We start from the raw sequence: 22,452 nt of genomic DNA on the forward strand, positions 1-22,452 counted from the left end.
TCGGTCTAACCAATTTGGTGAGCTAAAGGTTCAGTGAAGAGACCTGATCTCTGGGAAGATGGCTCTGGAAAGATGGCTGGAAAGATGGCTCTGGGACTAACAGAAGCATGATGCTGGGAGAGAGCATGCGCACCTCGTGAAGGAAGGATGGTCTCTGTGCTCCCTAGAGGGGAGGGACTCTCGGGGAGGGCTGTGTGGGCGGAGGTGGCTGCAGGCGGGGACAGGCGAGCGCTGCGTCTCTACGCACAATCAGACGGAGCTGCCACTGCGGAGCTCCAACCCAGCTCTCTGAGCATCCGCCCCGGCGCCCCTCGGTATAGACGCTGCGCCATGGCCAAGGCCACCGCCGTCTGGTCGGACCTGGTCCTCGTCTTCTGGTTCGCCTGCCTCCTGCCCTTGGGTCCGGCGAGGGTGGCCGCAGGTAAGTCTGGAGCTGCCCAGTATTGTCCAGACCCTAAGCTCCCGAGATGACTCGGTGCGTTCTGCCCCTCTGCCCAGAAGTCACCCAGGCACTTGGGGTGTCTCCCTGCATCCCCTCGATGCCTGCCTCCATCACTCAGCCCTGGGAACAATATCCAGTGAGACTGGTACTCACTGGGGGAGGACTATGGAGCATGGATGCATGCAGGGGGGGGAGGTTGAGAGAGGCCATCGCGCCTCAGTCATCTCGAGGGGGAACCGCCCCCTTGCCTGCATGGGGTAGTGCTTTTGCTATAAGATGTCACCTTTTTCTAGAGATTTCCACCGTGATTGCGTTGGCTAAGGGATGGCACGGGTACTAGTCCACAGAGCCAGTCTGCCATTTCCTCCCTGGGAATTTTTTTTTTTTTTTTTTAATGGGATCTTGAGCCGACAGGTTTTTCCAAGGCTCACCAGGGACCCATCTCTCCGTGATGAAAAGACCAACAGCAACCTTCCTACCCCATTTTAGGAATAACAAACGATCCAGATTCGAGAATTGTCTGTGACCGGTGGGTTGTGAGCAGCTGCAAAAAGGAAAAAAAAAGTCATTCTTTATAGCACATCCGCCCATTAAGAGTAGTGGTGGGGGGAGGGGAAGAGGACCTGGTATAGATTTGCTTGCGAGAACAGTAGAGCTATGAAGTAAATGAAAAAAATTTTAAAAATGCGATTTTAGAATGAATTGGAAGATTTTGTGGGAATTTTACATTTTTAAAATCACCTGCAGCCCCCTACCCGACCCCCAACTCCCCACCCCCCACCCCCTCTCCTGGAAATCCAACATGAAATTCATCTAGAAATGGACACCCTGGTCCATTAGGTTGTATGTGCCTAGAAGTTATGTGATTTAAATGACAAGAAATACACAATTGTTTATTTATTTATTTATTTATTCATTTATTTATTTATTTATATTTCAAGGCAGGATTTCTTTGTAGAGCCCTGGCTGACCTGGAACTCATCTAGAAATGGACACCCTGGTCCATTAGGTTTTATGTACCTAGACATTATGTGATTTAAATTATAAGAAATACATATTTGCTTGTTTATTTATTTATTTATTTATTTATTTATTTATTTTTCAAGACAGGATTTTTTTGTATAGCCCTGGCTATCCTGGAACTCACCTAGAAATGAACACCCTGGTCCATTAGGTTTTATATGCCTAGAAATTATGTGACTTAAATGATAAGAAATACACAGCCTTTTGTTTGTTATTTGTTTTTGTTTTCAGGCAGGGTTTGTCTGTGTAGCCCTGGCTGACCTGGAACTCACTCTGTAGACCATCCTGGCTTTGAACCCAGAGGTCCGCCTACCTCAAGCCCCCTGTCACTGGGATTAAGGCATGTGCCACCATGTCACCCTGTATTCATTATGAGACAAGGTCTTCATGAATTGCCCAGACAAACCTCTAACATGCATCCTCCAGTCACTTTTTTTTGTTTGTTTGTTTTGAGATGGGGTTTATGTAGCCCAGGCTGGCCTAGAACTCGATATGTAGCTAAGGATGGCTTTGAACTCCTTATCCTCCTCACCGTGCCGCCTTAATTCCAGCACTTAGGAGGCAGAGGCAGGTGGGTTTTTTGAGTTATTTAGACCACCACGGGTGCGTTTGGCAAATGTTTTGTGCCTGCCTACATGTGCTATGTGAAAAGGCTACAGTAATAATTTTCTAGAATGCTCCACATGTATCATAGAGAAACAATAGAGCCTGGAAAACATGTAGGGAAACTGAGGCCATGCTCTTGAGGCAGTCGTCTCTGTCTTTGGCACTTTAGTTCTAAGTCACTTGAGGGTATTTGGGCTGTCCCCAAGCCCTTACCTGGGTGGCTGTGCTCTGTATTCCTGGGCTGCGTGTTCATCTGGGCTCCCAAACAGGAGAGATGACCTCAGACAAGCCCAATAGCAGGGGATAATGTGGGGAGAAGGGTAGTGTCACCTTGAAAGGGATCCAGATCCACACACACACCCCTTTTTTTTAGCCAGGGTCTCATGTAACCTCAGAGGCTGTTCTCAAACTCATAGAGCTAATGATGACCTTGAACTTCTAACCCTCCAGTTTCCACCTCCAGCGTTGTGGGATTATAAACCCCAACTGGCATGGAATTCATTTACGTAGACCAAGCTAGCCTTGAACCCACAGAGATCTGTATATCTCTGTCTCTCAAGCGCATGAAAAGACCTTCCCCATCATGCCTGTGCAGCTTTAATTTTTAAATGCATTCTATTTGTGTGGATGCACATCTGGAATGCAGTGTTCACACGTGTGTGAATGCCTGTAAAAGCTGGAAGAAGGCATTGGATCCCCAGGGTCTGGAGTCACAGACAGGCACGAGCTGCCCATAGTAGTCGCCAGGAACTGAACCTAGGTCCTTTGAAAGAACAGCAAGGGCTCTTAACCACTGCGCCATCTCTCTAGCCCAGCCTGTGTTTTTTAAGACCATTGTGGTCTCCTCCAGGTGGGGCTGGTGGGAGTTCCAGTGAGCTAGGCAGCCATTTGCAACAACCTCGTCAGTGGGGCCCTCCTTCTTCTCCAGCCAGCAGTTCCATTTCCATGGCAACAGATCTGCGTCAGCCTGATCTCACTGCAGATGCAGGATGGCAATTAACATACGGCTTCGAGTCCCTGCCACCTTAGAGCCTCGCTCTGGTCCTTGCCCCTCCTCAACTCGAGTGGGAGGAAGGATGGTGGGGGGAGATTCGAGAACCCTCAAGAAAAGGAAGATGCTGCCTCCCAACAAAAGGGAGGGCTAATAACCCCCGGAGAAAGACAATAGCAGCCCGAGCCTTTTGTATTACGAGCTTGCCTGGGTGTTAGATGCTTTGACAAAGGCTTTTGCTGCTAAAGCTGCAACCGTGAATTTGAATTTGATTCTATATAGTAGATGAAAAAAACTGACTCCCCCCTTACATGCACACACATGTGCCCCTGAGTGTACACACACACACATACACACACACACATGCACACACACACACACACACACACACACACACACACACACACACACGGTAAATAAATAAGGGTAAAATACCTGACAAAAGCAGATTAAAGAAGGAAGAGTTTGTTTCAGCTTACAATTCAAAAGTACAGTCAATCGTATCAGGAGAAGGAAGGCCTGGCAACTGATATCACTGCATCTCTGTGAGTTCAAGACCAGCTCCAGCTTACATTGGTCGTTCCAGGACAGTCAGGACTACATAGTGAGAGATCTTGTCTCAAAACCAAAACTAAACCAAATCCCACCACATTGACAAATATGAACCCTCAACCCCATGACAATTTGGACGGCAGTAGTGGCTGTGCCTTTAGCATCTTGACTCACACAGCTTTATAGCTAGACAAATAAATTTGAAGGAAAGGAATTCATAATAGGAACATGGGGACAAGGAACAGAAAGTGCTGAAGACTTAAGTCCCCAGTGGGGATTAAGAATGCCCTTGTGAGGTAAATGGGGGCACATTTGCAGATGGACTCCTCTCCTGGTTTTACTGAAGACTCCAGCCAATCTCCCTCAGAGAGGGAGCATATCCTTCAGTTATGGGTAACCCCCGCACCTGTAGGGGTGGGGCACATAGAAGGGGTTCAGTCAGTAACCCCCTAGGGGAGCAGTCTTGTGAAGGAGGTGCCAGGCAGCCTGGCCTTATGCTACATCTTCCTCCCAGGAGTCACGTGGCTCAGCAGTATCAGCAAACACCTGCCATGCAGCTTGTGCGTGTGCGTGGAGGTGTCCAACGGTGCTCGTGCACATGTGTGTGCGTAGGCGAGAGGCTGACCCGGGATGTCTTCCTCAGAGTCTCTCCACTTCGGGCACTGCCTCATACTGACCAACGGTTGGGATTAAACACTTGGGGTTTGGCGAATGTGACCTTGAGACCTTCCTTGCTTTAAATTCAGTTTAAACAGTAGAGAGTGGAGCTTGCTGGTCCTGTCAGACTGACAGGTCGCCAAGCTCCGGAGAGCCTCCTGTCCCCGCCACACCCGGAGGTGCCTGGCTTCCTTGTTTTGCTTTAGTCTTGCTTTTCTGAGACAGGGTTTCTCTAGATAGCCCTGGTTATCCTGGTGTCCTGGAACTCACTCTGTAGACCAGGCTGGCCTTGCACTCAAGAGATCTGCCTGCCTTTGCCTCTGCCTCTGCCTGGGAGTGAAGGCATGTGCCACCACTGCAAGCCCTTGACTGTGCACAATAGAGAAGTGTCCTTTGTTCTCCGGGAATCAAAAGTACAGTGGGAGAGAAGGAGAAATCGTCATTCCGTGTGATGGTAGGTCGGTGACAGTCAGGAGAGCAGTGAGGGGTCAGGACACAGGAGAACTTCTGGAAGACTTACTGAGCATCAGGAGGTGGGAAAGCCATACATTTTATTGTTAGATTTGTTTACAGTAGAGTGTTTGCATACCCAGGGATCAAACTCAGGGAGTCAGGTTTGGCAGCGAGAGCCTCCAGAGTCAGCATATACAAACCGGAAGTCACAGAACCAAAGCATCCTGGGAAGTGGAAATTGTTTCACTCTTTTTAAGACAAGGGTCTCACTATGTAGCCCTGGCTAGCCTAGAACTCACTATGTAAACCAGGCTGGCCACAAACTCACAGAGATCCATCTGCCTCGGCCAGTCTTGGAATTAAAAGCGCTTACTACTGTGTCCCTCCTGGAACTGCAAGGTGTTAAAAGTGGCTGGCTTCCAGGTGGACGGTTCCCAGACGTGGATCTAGACCCCGCCCCCAGCAGATCGCCTGCTGGAAGCTGGTCTGGGCAACAAGAGGCGGGGCTTACATAGTCAGGGCCAGGATGGAGTAGGAATCCAGGTGGGTCCCCTTGAATTGGGATAGAGTGGAGATGTCAACGAGGCGTGTGTGCCCCGAAAAGAGAAAGCCAGAGGCCTGTGGCTGAAGCTGCAAACCCTGGCTTTTCTTATTTTCTTTCTTTCTTTCTTTCTTTCTTTCTTTCTTTCTTTCTTTCTTTCTTTCTTTCTTTCTTTCTTTCTTTCCTTCCTTCCTTCCTTCCTTTCTTCCTTCTTTCTTTCTCTTTCTCTTTCTTTTGTTATTTTATTAAAAAAACAACAATAACAACAACAACAACAACAACAACAACAAAACAAAAAACAGGCTAGCCTAAAATTCACTATGTAGCTGAGGGTGGCCTTGAACTACTGGACTTCCCATTTCTGCCTTCTGAGTGCTAGGATTATGGGTGTCTGTCACCCCAGTTTGTAGAATGAAAGGAATGGAACCCAGAGCTTCATTCGCTCCAGGCAAGCATTCAACCTGCTGCCGCCCTCTCTCCCTCCCCCCCCACCCCCGCTCCTGCCCCGCCCCCCAGCCTAAGCAAGCTCTCTTTATCTTGACAAGTGAAGAGAGAGAGCAAAGGGAGCCCTGAGCAAACAGAAATGCTCCCTGTGCCTGCCGAAGATTGACCAGTAACCCCACACCCTTGTTAAACACACGTGGCTGCAGTGACTGAGAATCAGAGTGCTTGACTGATGATTGAAAGATAGGCGAAGGATTCCCGCCACCTCCCTGAACCCTGGCCCGCATGTTTCCCCTAGGTCTCTATAATCTTAGTCTTACTACTGATGGTCCTGCTACCGTGGGCACTGAAGTGACCATCTCAGCCAGCCTGGTGGTCAAGGACAACGGCAGCCTGCCCCTGCCCGCAGACGCCCACCTCTACCGTTTCCACTGGATCCACACACCTCTGACGCTCACTGCCAAGACGGAGAAGAATCTCACCTCGACCATCCGAGTGGTGGGCAGCGTGTCTGGGGACTTCCCAGTCTCTGTCTGGGTCACTGATGTCGACTGCTGGATGTGCAAGCCGTTAGCCAGGAGTACTCTACTCCTCCCCATTAAAGGTGAGGAGCTCTGAGGGCCTTTCTTGTTCACCTGTTTGCTTTCAAGCTCTTTCTTGTGTGCAACCCAGGGAGGGCCTCAAACCCGTGGGGGGCTGGCAAATGCTTCCCGCTGAGCTATCATACCAGATCTGCCTTCAGATCATGCACATGTATGTATGTGTGGCATGTTCTTGTGTGTGTGCGCGCACTCGTGCACATATGCACGTCTTACCCATGTGCTTCTACACCAGAAGACAGCCTCTGGGGTTCTTCAGGCAGCACCGACTTACTTTTTCTTGACAGGACCACTCATTGGCTCGGAGTTCACTAATTAGACGAAGCTAACTGGCCAGTAAGGCCCAGCGCCGACCCGCAATTACAAATGTTATCCACCATCATAATCCAGCTTTTTTTTTTTTTAAATCTGAGTTCTTGGGATCAAATTCAGGCTCTCATGCTTCCAAAGCATGCACGTCACCCACTGAGCCATCTCCCCCCTTACCAAGCTCTTTGTGCAGAGAAAAATATCCAGTCTTGATAGGTGACGGTCATCAAATAGATGCAAGTTGCAAGCATAGATTTTTTTTTTTTGGTTGTTCATTAAGTTAAAAAGAATCAGAAAATAGGCTTGGCAAGATGGCTCAGCAGGTAAAGGTGCTTGCCTCGAAGTCTGACAGCCTGCGTTTGATCCCCAGGACCCAGGTGATGGAGAGGAACCAGTCCTGCAAGTTATCTTCTGACTTCAACACATGCATCATGACATGAGTGCACACAGACAGACACGCAGGTACACACAGACACATAACACACACAAAATAGATAGATAGATGTCATCAAAACGGTTTATTACACTTGATCTTAGCCACAAGGCTGAGAAGCGATAAAACGTTTTATTTAGAAAGAAGAAGGGCTGGAGAGTTGGCTCAGGGGTTAAGAGCCCTGGTTGTTCACTAAGACAACCCTGATTCAATTTCCAGCATCTACATGGCAGCTCACAACTGCCTGTAACTCTAGCCCGAGGTAATCTGACACTCTTTTCTGAACTCCTAAGGCAGCAAGCACAGGCAAAACACACACACGCACACACACACACACACATATGTATATGTAAATAAAATAAATAAAGGAACCAGGCCTGGAGAGATGGCTCGGTAGTTAAGGGGACTTGTGGCCCTTGCAGAGGACCAGAGTTCAGATCTAGCACTCACGGGAGGTTTACAGTGAAAATGAAGGAAATAAGCCTTCATTTAGGCAATGATTTTATGCACAAGATGCTGACAATAGCAAAAAAAAAAAAAAAAAAAAAAAAGAAGAAGAAGAAGAAGAGAGAGAAACACAACTCGTAGGGAACTAAAGACACTAGTTTGTGTCTTTTGTTTTTCAAAACAGGGTTTCCTTGTGTATCCTTGGCTGTCCTGAAATTCACTTTGTAGACCAGGCTGGTCTCGAACTCACAGAGATCCACCTGCCTCTGCCTCCCAAGTGCTGGGATCAAAGGTGTGGGCCACTTCACCCAGCAATCTATGTGCCTTCCCCCCCCCCCCCCCCGCCCCCCACCCCCCGTGTGGGAGGAAGTCTTTCTGTAGAGCCCAGGGTGGCTTTGAACTTAAGAAGATCTACCTGCCTCACCCCCCTTCAGTGCTAAGACTACAGGCATATCCTACAACACACAGCTAATTTTTAGAAGTATTTAAATCTCTCTTACTACATTTACTTTTATTTATTTATTTATTTAGCGAGGGTGTCTATGTCCATGGGTACCTGTGCCGTGGTGTCCATGTAGAGGTCAGAGGACAGCTTGCAGGAGTTGATTTTCTTTTTCTATCGTGTAGGACCTGGGGATTGAACTCATATCGTCAGCCTTGATGGTAGGTGCCTTTAGCTATTGAGATGGTAAGAGCCATCTCAATAGTCCCAGCTCACGGAATTGTCAATCATGACTCTCACAGTGAGTTTACAATGCCCTGAGCGAAAGCGCTCGTGCTCTTGCAAGATGGCATTAAGTAATGCACGCATAGAATTACGTAACTAATCCAACTAATCCGTACACTGTTAGTGTAAACGGATGCAGTTACCATGGAGCCCAGAAGAGGGCACCAGATACCTCCAAGCTACGCTCCGGAGTAACAAGTGCTCTTGAGCACTGAGCAGTCTCTCCAGCTCTACCTCTAACCTGTTTTGATTTTTTGGTGTTGGGGATGGACCTCAGAGCCCGAGTGTTAGGCAACTGCTTCACTCCTGAGCCACACCTCAGCTCCTCCTCGTTCAAAAGATCTCCTTACGCCTTTCAGTGTCTGATATAGCATACTAAGTCGTTGCTCTGTTGCTTAGAGTCCGGTAACAACAGCAAGAATAGTTTGCATGTGTTTAATTCTGAGGCAAATTTGTGTGTTTGTTTTGAGATGAGGTCCTTTGTTGCCCCCCCCCCCCCCGAGGCTGACCTCTAACTCACTGTGTAGCCAAGGATGGCCTTGAACTCTTAATCCTCCTGCCCCAGCCTCCCAGGTACTAGAATTACAAGTGTGGGCATCCTGTCCTGCTGAGCTCAGCCTGTGTGTATCCTGGTGGGTATCCCTGTGAAATGGAGGTGTGTGGGGGGGCGCAGGCTGGGCACTTAACACCTGCTGTGAGCCACTGCCAGATGGGGATGGCTGGGCATCTCAGTGGTGGGGGGATCCACGGGGTCTCCCCCCCTGCACGTGGTTCTGACGGCCGGAGGAGGCTGAGCCAGGGAGGGGCTGCTCTGCACCCACGGTGAACTCAGGCTCTTCCTGCCTCGTGCCTCTGGGAACTCACTCTCCCTTGGTCTTTCTCAGAGTCCCTTGTGGGAGACATAGTTGTTACCCAAAACACCTCCCTGTCTTGGCCGAATTCCTACATCACCAAGAAAAGTCTCAGACTGTCCTTCCTTCTCCATGACCCGAGCGACTTCTTCAAATCGGCTTCCTTCTTCTACCGATGGGACTTTGGAGACGGGTATGCATTTATTCTCTCTCTCTCTCTCTCTCTCTCTCTCTCTCTCTCTCTCTCCCTCCCTCCCTCCCCCTCTTCCTTCCCCTCCCTCCTCCTCTTCCTACCCCTCCCTCCCCCTCTTCCTCCCCTCTTCCTTTCTCTCTCTCTCTCTCTCTCTCTCTCTCTCTCTCTCTCTCTCTCTCTCTCCTCCCCTTCCCTCCCTCCCTTCCTTCCTCCTCTCTCTCCCCTGCCCCCTACCTCTCTGCAGGATCTCAGTATGTAACTTGAGCTGCCCTAGAACTCATTAAACAGATCAGGCCCCTCTGGAAGATTAGAGGTGTGGGCCGCAATGACCGGCTATTTACTCCTCTTAAAAAAATTCCTTCTTTCTGTCTCTGTCAGTGTGCATAGGTTAGAGGACAATTTCTCTTAGCACCTCGTGAACCCTTGGGGATCAATCAAACGCAGGTACCTTTATCCACTGAGTCATCTTATTAACCTTAAATTTGTAGTATTAATTGTCCCCCCCCACCCCGCCCCCCACTCCCCATTTTTCAGCATAGGGTTTCTGTGTAGCCCTGGCTATCCTGGAACTCGCTCTGTAGACCAGGCTGGTATCAAACTCAGAAATCCGCCTGCCTTTGCCTCCTGAATCCTGGGGTTAAAGGTGTGCACCACCATGGCTCAGCCTTGTATTTTTTTTCTTTCTTTTATTTTTCAAGGTTTGTTTTTACGCTTTTTAATCATGTGAATGTGTGTTCAGGTCTGTGTATGGATGTGTGCATATGAGTACCAGGTGTCCAGGGAGGCCAGAGGAGCCTGACAGATCCCCCAGGGTTGGAGTTGTAGGTGCTTGCCCCGCATGGGTTTTCAGCAACTGAACGAGGTCCTCTGTAGGAGCAGTATCTGATTTCAACCACTGCGAGATCTTTCCAACCCTCAGAAAGAATGGAAGTCTGGTCCGTGTGAGGGCACAGGCCTACAGGTGATTCCAGAGGTGGGGGCAGGAGGATCAGAACCCAGCCATCCCAGACTGCAGAGCAAGTCCAAGGCTACCCTGGGCTCATAAAACTCTCTCTCAAAAGACAAAAAAAAAAAAAAAAAAAAATCAAACAAACACAAACATAGAACACTAGAACCGACACATTCACATTTAAGCGCCACGAATCTTTGTTTTGATTTTTTGAGACAGAGCTTGTCTGTATAGCTCAGGCTGGTCTTGAACTTAGGATCCTTCTGCCTCAGCCTCCCAAGTCAGTACAGGTGCTTCCACGATGCCTTGTTGGATTCACTTCCCAACTGCCGAAAGGGGAAACAGTGATGTCTCTGTCCCTTCTCCGTGTCATCTCTTAGGACCTTGTTGATAACTGACAACTCTGTGGTGTATTACAACTATTCGAGCCCCGGAACCTTCACCGTGAAAGTCAGGGTGGTGGCGGAATGGGAAGAGATAAAGCCAGACACCACGAAGGGCACCATACAGAAGACCGGTGACTTCTCGGCATCGCTGAACCTGCGGGGTAGGTCTCCTGCCAGATTGGCTCTATCCCAGGAGTCCTGGACAGCATTCCTTCCAGATCCAGGTGACTCCAGGCTAGCATCCGGCTGCTCTTGAAGGGATCTCCTCAGAGCCATCTTCTCTGATGGCTGCTTCAGGGTGATGTGTTTATAAAAAGACAGAGAGGTAGAATCCGTTCTATGGGGTGTGGCGAGGTGTGGGGGAAAGGGATGACTCAGCGGGCCCATGACACGACTTCCCTTCCCCCTGCGGGACCCGCCACAGGACGGAGTACAGTATAGAATAGAGTTTATTCAGGGCATGGGGAGGGGAATTAAGAGGGTAGTCGAGGCAGAGAAAGGCAGAGAGAGGGAGAGGATAGAGAAGTAGAGGCTGGCAGGACCACGTGGGGTGAGGGGGGAAGGGAACGGGGGAGAGAGGAGGAGCTAGAGCGAGAGGTAAGAGAGAGGAGGGGCCAAGCAGCCCTTTTTATGGTGGGTCAGGCCTACCTGGCTGTTGCCAGGTAACTGTGGGGTGGAGCTTAGACAGAATGCTAACACAGAGTCCAAAAGGCCCCAAGCAGCTGCTCTCTGGCATCTGAGTTCAGGCAACCCCGCCCCCAGAGCCTGAGCTTGACCAGACCTCTGCCCCAGGGGAGCTGGTCCTTCGTGCTCCTGGTTCCCCAGTCAATACACCTCAGGTCAAAGCTGGCTATAGAGGGGGAAAGCCTCTCTCCAGCTACCTGGCTCTGGACAGTTTCCAGAGATTTCTTTGTATGTGTGTACGTACGGAGGTGACTGTATGCGAATGATGTGTCCGTGTGTCTGAGCCCACACTTCACATGTATGTATAGGTGGGTATGCACGCGTGTGCATTTGCCTGTGGGGGTCAGGGGGAAAACCTTGAGTTTTCAGATGCCAATCTACCTTTTAAAAATTAAGAATTGTTTTTGGGGCTGGAGAGATGGCTCAGCAGTTAAGAGCCCCGACTGTTCTTCCGAAGGTCCCGAGTTCAAATCCCAGCAACCACATGATGGCTCACAACCATCCCTAACAAGATCTGATGCCCTCTAGAGAGTCTGAAGACAGCTACAGTGTACTTATGTATAATAAATAAACAAATCTTAAAAAAACAAATACAAAATAAATAATTTTATAAAAAAAAAAAAGAATTGGCCTGGAACCCATAGAGATCCCCCTGCCTCAGTCTCCAAGTGCTAGGATAAAAGGACGGAGCCACTTGTCCTGGCTCAACAATATTGTTTTTTTTTTTTTTTTTTGAGTCAGGGTTTCTCTGTGTAGCCCTGGCTGTCCTGGAACTCACTCTGTAGACCAGGCTGGCCTCGAACTCAGAAATCCGTCTGCCTCCCAGAGTGCTGGGATTACAGGCGTGCGCCACCACCGCCCGGTGGCTGGTGCTTTTCTTGTGGTGTCGTCAGAGGCGTAGTGACAGTGGGTGAGAGAGCCGACTCTTACTTGTCTCTCCAGTTGCCTCCCCCTGCGCACCAGGAACAGAGGCAAGGACACAGAGGTGGCCATGCAGCCCAAGAGGCTGTGCACCTTGTGTCAGTCTTCGGCCACTTGATCTAATGAGTTTCTCCTTCCTTACAGAGTCGCTTCAAGGCATCCAGATTTTGGGGCCAACCCTCTTGCAGACATTCCAAAAGCTGACCATGAACCTGAACTTCTTCGGGAGGTGAGTGAATCCCCAGAGTGCTGTGTGGGTGTTCCGTGACCTCTCTACGCTACCACTGATGCCACAGACCCTGCTCTGTCCGTTAAAGAGCTTGGAGGGAAGATGGTGCTCTCCTGTCCATAGCTATGACCTGGGAGAGAACAGGATCTGCACTGTGTGTTTCCAGGTTCTTGGTCTCTTAGCCAAATAATTAAAAATAACAGGCCAGCATAGATTTCTAAAAGAAGTGAGATACTCAGAACTAAGCAACGGCACGGATTAGAGCACTGGTTCTCAACTTGTGGGTCGTGACCCCTCTGGGGATGGAATAACATGAGGCACTGTATTAAAGGGCTGTAGCATTAGGAAGGTTGAGAGCCTCTGGATTAGCCTGACACACTGTCAAGATGGCGTGTCAAGGGCCCCAGGTTACAGCCTGGTGTCTCTCTTCATGGAGTTTAAACGCAGGAGGGGCTGGTTATTTTTTTTTTTATTTTATTTTTTAATTTTTTTTAACAGAGCTGAGGACCAAACCCAGGGCCTTGTGCTTGCTAGTCAAGCACTCTACCACTGAGCTAAATCCCCAACCGGGGCTGGTTATTAATAAGCATAGTTTGGATGGTTCTCTACTTTGATAAGTTAGATCATATATTCGTTTTTCTTAGCACAATATATCCATTACCACAATGCATCTGATTTTTATCATATGCCCACCAAATTATATATATATATATATATATATTTAAACATTTTTTTATTTATTATCCTCTCAGAATATGTTTATCTGTAAAAACTGTTTTAGATTTATTTATTTTACATGTATGAGTGTCTTGCTTGCATGTATGCATGTGTCTATGCACCGTCTATGTGCCTGGTGCCCTGGGAGATCAGAAGAGGATATCCAGTCCCCTAGAACTGGGGTTACAGATGGGTCCTGGGGATGGAACCAGGGTCCTCTACAAGAGCGTCAAGTGCTCTTAACCACTGAGCCGTCGCTCCAGTCCACGCATGACCAATTGTGCATAGGCATAAGATGATAAAAGGGAATCCCCTTAAAAGTTTACCAGAGACCACAACCATGCAAACTGGTGCCAGGTCACACAGCATCACTTGAGGTATATGTGGATTCTCATCCCTGGGGGCAACCAGGCTTTGTGTGTGTGTGTGTGTGTGTGTGTGTGTACAATATCTAGCATTAGAATACATAGCAAAAGATCAACACCTCCGCACCAAGAATTGTTAGCCCAAAGAAACCCCTTCCTGCCTTAAGTCGCTGCCTCAGGCATCCGGTTACAGCTATGAAAACAATTTAACTAATACACATCAACAGCAGCCATTCCAGATGTAAGAAGAGTTGGCCTGGGATCCTAAGGAGACGCCAGGCTAGTGAGGCAGTGCGGATGTGGCTAATGGAGGTGGCCCTGCGTCTGCCCAAAGGTCGCATTACTAGGCAAGGGGGGAACCCGAACCCACGGAGACGCTGGGCGAGCATTGGGCTGGGCCTCGTGACCTCTTGCGGGGGTGGGGGGGTGGGGAAGGCGCAGTCTTTTTGGGGGAGGGGTCACTTTGGGAGCCAGCAGGACGGAGCTCGAAGGCTACAGGTTCGAAGTCTTGGACACTGCACGTGCAGCTGGGGTGTCGCAGAAGAGCTGTGAACAGAGGGGGGCGTGGTCAAAGGGAAGGGGACAGGGGAGCTCCGGCTATGTCCTTGGTTGGTGGAGGAAGGCTTGGGTCGGTGTGGCTGCTGTGGCTGGGGATGCTGCGCGGCCTTCTAGCGAGAGACTAGATGCCCAGCTCTTTAGGAGAAGACCTGCCGGTTGTTCCAGCATGGTGAGTCCAGATGAGAACTGGAGGCAGTCCACGGTTTTGAGAGTTTAGTGTAGAGAAGTAGAAAGAGAGAAAATAGAGAAGCCGGCCATGGCCACGTGGAGAGAGGGGGAAGGGAATGGGGAGAGGAAGGGAGCAAGGGGGCAGGAGACCAGAGAGAGAGAGAGGAGAGGGAGCAAGAGAGAGAGAGAGAGGAGGGGGGCAAGCACCTCCTTTTATGGTGGGTTGGGCCTACCCGGCTGTTGCCAGGCAACCGTGGGAATCCTGTCAGGGCTGCCCTCCTGGTCTTCCTTTCTGCAATATACAAAGCTGACAAGCAATAAATACATCGTCCTACTCCTGTGAAGTGGGACCGATGGTTTGGGTCATCTTATGAGTTACAGATGGATTGTCATTTTAGGGGATAATTACAAATGATTTTGGTCTTGGATAGGAAGGAAATTAAATAGAGAGGTTAGATTCAGGGATTTCTTTTCTCTTTTCTTTCCTTTTCTCTATCTTTCTTCTTTAGGTAAGGAAAGAGAGTTGAGACGATATAAAAATATTATAAGAAATTAGATAAATAAGACAAATAAGGGCAGATTAACCAAAAAATTTTATAGCCATAATCTTACATTGGTAAGGATCTTTATACCTTGATGTAAAATTAAGGTTATATTTTGTCACATTGGCATAGAATTCGCACAGAATTAAACCTGTATAATGATACAGGTTTAAGGCTTTCATTGGTATGAATCTTTCTACATTGATACAAAATTTGAGATTAATTTTGCTACAATATATATATGTTTCAACACTTATATAGACTCATTTAATAATAAAAGGTTTAGTCCTGGCCTTTTTAATAGCTGCTATTACAAACTGTTTAGGATAATTAAGTATTATCACAGAAATATGCATCCTGAGTTATACAGATAGTAAGTAGCTGGAGACAGGTAACATTTGCTTGTTCAGATATGTTATAGATAGATGGTCTTCAAAAACCTCAGAGATCCATAAAATATGGCATTTAAAATTATTTCATTATTAAAGGATCTTTTGACTGAGATAGGTCTGCTTCTGACAGAACCCCATTCCACTTAAATTGTAGTAAGAAAATTAGGACAAAGAAAATGCCCTAAATTCATCTGCAGACAATATGTTATCCAAAAAGGACAAATGGACTGCCAAGCTCTGCCAAGACAGGGTGAGCTAGTTCTTCATAATTAATGCTTCTCAAAAGGATCTGTCAGATATTCTGGACCAGAAGGTTGAAGACAGATGCTCCAGCGATATAGAGACAGTTTTGGAGACTGCCCAATGTCTCTGTCATTTCTGTAATTTTGGAAGTTGTGTTCCTGCATACTCAGCTAATATTTTTTCTTAGGTCTCCAACAGAGTTATAGTCTCACAATGAAGCTTAAGTTGTTTAGGACTTAGGATGTTTAGGTCTAAGAAGATATTTTTAAATTAATAATACAAATTGAGACAGAGATTGATTTAAATCCAGAACCCTGAACTTACCAAGATACGATAGAACATAAAATACCTTCTCCCGTGTTGTGAAATACAAACAAAAGTGGACTTTTTAAATGCGTAGCTTAGTGGTTTTTATAACTGTTCGTAATTGATCTTACTGAATGTTGTCTATTAAGAGAAAGAACCTTTTTATTTAGACCAAAAAAAGGGGGAAATTGTTGAGGTTTGGTCTTTTGCTACTTATTGTAAAGCTAAATACTGGCCCCCAAGGCCTGGTTACCCTCAGGGATCTGAATGACCTAAGGCAGCATAGAAACCCCCAATTGAGATTAATATTTACAATTACAATACCGCACAGCAGAAGGACAGATAGCTGGTCACAAGGCATCCACAGTCAGGAAGCAGAGAGTAATGGATGGCAGTGCTGTGCTCACTTAAGCTTTCTACTTAATCCAGGACTGTAACACACTGAATGGTGGTGCTCCCTACATCCAGAGTGGGTCTTCCCACCTTAATTAACCTAACCTAGAAACCCCGGCACAGACACGCTCTGAGGTTTGTTTCCCGGCAACTCTGAGTCCAACTAAAGCAATAGGCGGAAATGTCTGCCCTACTGGGTTTCACCGGGCTTAGTCTGAGCTCCAGCTCCTTACCATGCATTTCTGGAAATGTGTCCCTGTTCTTCCGTAGCCCCCCTCTGCACGTGTGCTGGGGTCTCAAGCCGCAGTGTCTCCCCCTGGAGGACAGAGAGTGCCACGCTGTGTTGGTGACCCGGACATCTTTTAACCTGACCCACGTCTTCCAGGACCCCGGAGACTACTGCTTCATTTTCCGTGCTGAGAATGCTATCAGCAAGGCTCACCAGTACCACAGGATTCAGGTGTGGCCCTCCAGTAAGTGACACCCTGCCTCTGCGAAGTCCTGTATAGGTATCAAAACTGCTGTCACCTCTGGTGACCAGCTGATCACTTGGTAGCTGATCCTACCAAGGTCATCAAGACCAACCCCATCCGCACTAAGGTCGTGAGTAGTTCTCCCGGGTAAAGGAACAATTCACATTTCAATGACCAAATGCTATAGCCACCACCATCGTCCACACCCCGCCAGCATCGTCACCACCAGACTCCAACAATCAACACTCCACCTCTCAGCACCAATTTCAAACTCCACCGTGATTATCCTAAACACCCTGCCCATCTTAGTACCAACAACACCCCCGCCCCCAAATACCATTAATGGGACTCTACCATCTCAGGCACTCTGTTAACTTAAGCACCAGCACCAGACACTACCAGGATTATCCTTAACACTTAGCCAATCTAGGCACCACTGGCAAACTGTACCGATGCCCTGACACTCTGCTGACTTTTACACCACCACCAAATTCCATTAATAGCACCACCAACACTTTTGGGGGTTGGTGGCTTGAGACAGGGTCTCACTGAGGAACCCTGGCTGTCCTGGAACTCACTCTGTAGACCAGGCTGGCCTCGAACTCACAGAGATCTGCCTGCCTCTGCCTCCTAAGAACTGTCTGGCCCACAAGCAATACTTGACCAACACTAATGCTACAGCCAAATTCCATCAATACCAGCCCTACTCTACTGACTTCATTACCTCTACTAAACGCTATTTACAATACTCTACCCACCGCAGTAACGCCACCAAACTCTGCCGACGTAATTGTTAACACTTTAGCAATGGTTCCGTTCCCACCACCTACGTGGCAGCTCACAGCTACCTGGGACTCCAGTTCCAGGGGTTCTGATGCTTTCTTCTGGATTCTGGGGGCACTGCATGCACATATTACACAGACATACATACAGGGAAAACAAGCGGACACAAGAAAAAATTTCAAAGGGGGAGAAGAGGAGGGATGTGGAGACTGGGGGATTCATTCCTAGGGCTCCCCGACAAGCCATTCTAGCCAAATTGGGGAGCTCTGAGTTCAGTCAGAAGCCCCGTCTAAAGAAACAGGTAGAAGTTAGGTGTGGTGAGGCATACCTACAATTTCTGTCTTTAGGAGGCAGAGGCAGGCAGAGCCTTGTGAGGTCAAAGCAGGTCTAGTTTATGCTGATGCTCCAGCCCAGCCCGGACTACCAAGTGGGAGGGACCCTGTCTTAAACGAACAACCCCCTCCCCCCCAAAAAAGGGCTGACAAGACGGCTCAGTGAGTAAAGGTACCTTCCTAATTAAGTCTGATGATCTGCGTTCTATCCCCAGGAGGGACATGGTGGGAAGGAGAGAATTAACTCTATAAACTTGTTCTCTGATCTGCATGCACACACACACACACACACACACACACACCCCAACACCAATAAGTAGATAAATAAATAATAAATAAATGCGTGCTTGTTTTTCAAGAGAGGCTATTCTGGAACTGGTTCTATAGACCAGGCTGGCCCTGAACTTACAGAGATCTGCCTGCCTCTGCCTCCTGAGTGCTGGGATTAAAGGCGCGCGCCACCATCGCCCGGCTATTGTGTGTTCCGTGACACACACGTGGAGGCCAGGGGACAATTCCAGTGAGCCAGTTACCTCTTTTTACTACTGGTTCGATCCTGGGATCGAACTCAGGTCCCGACGCTCGACGGAACCCCAGCTCCCCAGTCCTGTAACCTCCCCCTCCCCTTCCCCTCCCAGGCTTCCAGCCCTTTGTCTTTGCCTTCCCGTGCGCCACGCTCATCACCGTGTTGCTGGTTTTCCTCATGTACATGACTGTGCGGAGCGCTGCTACCCAGAAGGACATAACAGAGGTAGGTGCTCTACAGGATGGAGGCGAGACCTCTTAGCCTTGTCTAGGAGAGGGTATGATAGGCAGACCAGGGATGTCTGCAGCATGGGGTGGGGTGGGGGGGAAATCCTGCTAAATCCTAAGGTTTGAGATGATGCCCAGAGGAGACACAGATAGACTTTATTGCCGAGTTAACTGGTAACCTGCCTGACTCATCTCCCTTCCGCTGAACTCCCGAGCGGGGGTGGTGATGGACCCCTGGGGTTTTATTGACCATAGGCGACTGATTTTGACTTCTCTCCCATATCTGAAAAGAGCCCCGGCACCACTGGGCTCAAATGCTGCTGCCAGGTGTGCTGCGGGTCCCTCTTTCTGGACTCCCCGTCCGAGTACCTGGAGATCGTCCGCGAGAACCACGGGCTGCTCCCACCCGTCTACAAACCTGTGAAGACTTACAACGTGTGAACTCCCACCCCGTACCTCTCAGTATTCACCCGATCGCCCATCGGGAGCTTCGGGCGGGGTGGCCATTGCTACTGAGCAGGAGGGGGTTAGAGCGGTGTGACCGTTCGCCCAGACTGGTCACTGTTCCGCACAGTCCATCTGACAAAGTCACCCTTTCTTTGTGTCACCTCCCCGCTATCACCTCTTCATCCGTACAGTCTAGTCAGTGCTGTAAGCTGTTCCCAGTCACCCTCCTCACCCCACCCCTACCAAGCAGGATTCTGATCTTTGGTGTGTTGTGCTGTGTTAAGACTTCCCCGAGTGGGTCCGGCTGCCCCTTGCCCCTTGCTCACTGGGGATTCATGAGGTCCCGGCAACGCAGCTCTGCCCGAGCCAGAAGGAACCAGGAAGGAGGTCACAGATGGGTAAGGACGGCTAGTGAAAGAGAGCTAACACGCTGTGGGCATGCTCAGAGGGGTGTGCTCGCAGCAAGGAAGGGCACACGTGGGTGTGCGTGGAGCATCTCAGATGATTTGCTGTGCGCCTGGAAGGCTTGCTGCTGGGATGGATTTGAACTGGACCTCAAAGGTGACACCTGAGCCCGGCCCCACCCTCTGTCCTTTGTCTCTACAGTTCCATGACCAGGCCAGCCTCCTAGCTGGAAGCTGAGTGAGAACTGGGGGCAGAATGAACGCCCTGTGAGTGTAGAATAAGTCAGTGGACCAGCTTTTCGTGGAGACCTGTGAGATCAATGTCTTCTGAGAAAAAAATTGGAGCAAATAGAAGGGTTGAGCTAGTGAGGATTTGGGATAGCAGCCTTGTACTATACTGAGTCTTGGTGTCTGTGCTCTCTCTCCCTCTCTCTCTCTCTCTCTCTCTCTCTCTCTCTCTCTCTCCCCCCACACACCCCGTTCTCGCTCTGTGTATGTGCGTGATGTGATACCTTAGCCACTCAGTTACTTCCAAGGTAGCAGAAGGAAAAAGAAGGCAGAGGATACCTTGAAAGATGAGAAGGGGCCTGGTGTGGTGGTGCACACCTTTAATCCCAGCACCCAGAAGGCAGAGGCAGGTAGATAGCAGATCAGAGTTCAAGGTCGGCCTGGTCTACACAGTGAGTTCAGGACATCCGGAGCCACAGGGAGTTCCTGTCTCAAAAAAAGGAAGGAAGGAAGGAGGGAAGGAAGGAAGGAAGGAGGGAAGGAAGGAAGGAGGGAGGGAAGGAAGGAGGGAAGGAGGGAAGGAAGGAAGGAAGGAAGGAAGAAACCATGGTACTTAGGGGTGTGTGTCAGCTTCCAGGCTTACCCGGGTACCCAGCGTGCCAGGGTGGCCTGCACCTGGCGGATAAAGGAGGATCAAGTCTGTGAAGGTAGATCTCTTGTCGTTGTAACCGTTGGCCCTTGGACATCCTGCTGAAATAGTATTGTCTCTTGTACCGTTCATTCCCATGACATCCCGCCATCGTTCCTGAATAAAAGCTCTACCAAGCACTCTGTGTGGCAGGGTATCTTTTCCTCCGTGTGTAAATGGTGTCAATGAAGTTTTGTAAGTGCTTAGAGGCAGCAGGGCGGGGACAGAGTGACGCCCATCAGAGGTGGGGCCACCCAGGTGTGGGATACTGAGGCAGACCGTCCGTCTGTCCGTCCGTCCGTCCGTCGGAGAAGGGAAAGCGTAGCAGGGACACGAGGCGGCTGCTCAGTAGCTTGTCACCTTTTCTTTTTAAAATTTGGTTTGCGGCTTTGTGGAATTGGCCTGCATTTGGAGAGGGTCTCCCTCCCTTGTGGCGCGTGTTGGTAACTCCAGTGCCCAGGAAGCAGAGATAGGATCCTTGGGACTCACTCATTGGCCAGCTGTGCTAGCTGAACCAGCAATCTCTAGGCCAGTGAAAGGTAGTGTCTCAGAAAACACGAGGTAGGCTGTGCGGTGGTGACACATGCCATTAATCCTAGTACTGGGGAGGCAGAGGTAGGCAGATCTCTGAGTTCCAGGCCTGCATGGTCTCCACGGAGAGTTATAGGACAGCCAGAAAAACCCTGCCTCAAAAAACAAACGCCAAACCACCACCATCAACAACAAACCCCTAAAGGTTGAGAGTGAGCGAAGAGTGAGATCTGAGAGTAACCTTTAGTTTCCACACGCATGTACACATGTGTGCACACGTTTGCACAAGCACTCACACAAGTCAAACATGCACATGCACATCTATATAAAGAAACACTGTAATTTTAATAGACGTGCTTTCCTTTGCAATACTATTTTTTATGCTTTTGAAAAACAGCAGCTCTCTGAGCTATTACTTAGAGGCACCTGGGGACCGTAGGTGGTGGAGGACCCCAGCAGTTTTCTACTGCTGGACAGAAAAGGAAATGCCAGACTCCAAACGTGGTCTGCCTGCAGTTTGCAATGGCTCCAGCAGGTGGCGGTGTCCACTTGGTCATGTGTCTTATCTGGCATTTTTCTTTGCTGTGCCTCAGCCACCGCCAGGAGTGAACAGGGAGGGGCACAGACCCACCAATGCACCCCCACAGCTGCTGCACCCCCACAGCTGCTGTACCCTACTTCAGACTCAGTGAGAGACCCTGTTTCAAAAGAACAAGGCAGAAGGATCAGGACTCCTGGCATCTTCTGGCCTCCACACACACAGGAACACAGCCATCTATGCACAACACTAGAGGGTAGGACTCCAGGTCCCGGAAAAGCAAAAGGTGCAACCCAGACGGGGAGAGAGGGGGCGGCTCTGCTCATGCCTCTGTGGGGCAGCCTGGCCACGGTGGCTCTTCTGCCACCCACAAGGATCAGAAATATTCTGACTTCTGTCTTGTTCTTCTTATGAAAGCCCAAGTTTCCATCTTTATTCTGCATTTTCTGCTCTGGAAGATGCCCCTGGCAGAAAACCCATTGGAGCTGGGCGGTGATGGTGCACACTTTTAATCCCAGCACTTGGGAGGCAGAGGCAGGTGGATTTCTGAGTTCGAGGCCAGCCTGGTGTACAGAGTGAGTTCCAGGACAGCCAGGGCTACACAGAGAAACCCTGTCTCAAAAAACCAAATCCAAAAAAAAGAAAGAAAGAAAGAAAGAAAGAAAGAAAGAAAGCCCATTGGACGGTGTGGTTTCCTTTTTGCCTTAGTTAGTTAGGGTTTGCTTATTGCTGTGATGAAATACTGTGGACAAAAAGCAACTTGGGGTGGAAAGGGCTTATTTCCCTCACAGTTCATCATCAGAAGCGGTGAGGGCAGGAGCTCAAGCAGGGCAGGAACCTGGAGGCAGGAGCTCCTGCAGAGGCCATGGAGGGGTGCTGCTTACTGACCTGCTCCTCATGGCTTGCTCAGTCTGCTTTCTAATAAAACACAGGCCCGCCAGCCCAGGGGTGGCTCCACCCACAATGGGCTGGGCTCTCCATTATCAACCACCGATTAAGAAAATACCCTGTAGACACGTCTGCAGCCAGATCTTATGGGGGACTTTTTTCCAATGTGGCTCCCTCTTCTGAGTCTAGCTTGTGTCAAGTCGACACACTTTCCATAGAAATGACTCCCAATATTTCTGTCCAGCCCAGGCTACACCCTGAGCCCA

At 49.2% G+C, this 22,452-nt stretch overlaps 1 protein-coding gene across 1 annotated transcript; it reads left to right on the forward strand.

The window, feature by feature from the left end:
* The first annotated feature begins 261 nt into the window (after positions 1 to 261).
* Tmem130 (transmembrane protein 130) lies at positions 262 to 20,362 on the forward strand. Its single transcript, XM_052168611.1, has 8 exons — positions 262 to 421; positions 6,008 to 6,313; positions 9,109 to 9,268; positions 10,598 to 10,764; positions 12,353 to 12,437; positions 16,392 to 16,594; positions 18,348 to 18,460; positions 18,754 to 20,362. Exons 1-8 carry the CDS (start codon positions 331 to 333, stop codon positions 18,901 to 18,903), a joined length of 1,275 nt encoding a protein of 424 aa, XP_052024571.1. The 5' UTR covers positions 262 to 330; the 3' UTR covers positions 18,904 to 20,362.
* The last annotated feature ends 2,090 nt before the right edge of the window (positions 20,363 to 22,452 follow it).

Source organism: Apodemus sylvaticus, chromosome 22 (genome assembly GCF_947179515.1).
Source record: "Apodemus sylvaticus chromosome 22, mApoSyl1.1, whole genome shotgun sequence".
Lineage (NCBI taxonomy): Eukaryota > Metazoa > Chordata > Mammalia > Rodentia > Muridae > Apodemus > Apodemus sylvaticus.

Excerpts from the sequence above, each read along its gene's own strand:
- Tmem130 (XM_052168611.1), top strand. The coding sequence starts at position 331 with ATGGCCAAGGCCACCGCCGTCTGGTCGGACCTGGTCCTCGTCTTCTGG. Across the intron at positions 422-6,007 it reads TCCGGCGAGGGTGGCCGCAG|GTCTCTATAATCTTAGTCTT; the intron begins GTAAGTCTGGAG and ends TGTTTCCCCTAG. Across the intron at positions 10,765-12,352 it reads GGCATCGCTGAACCTGCGGG|AGTCGCTTCAAGGCATCCAG; the intron begins GTAGGTCTCCTG and ends CCTTCCTTACAG.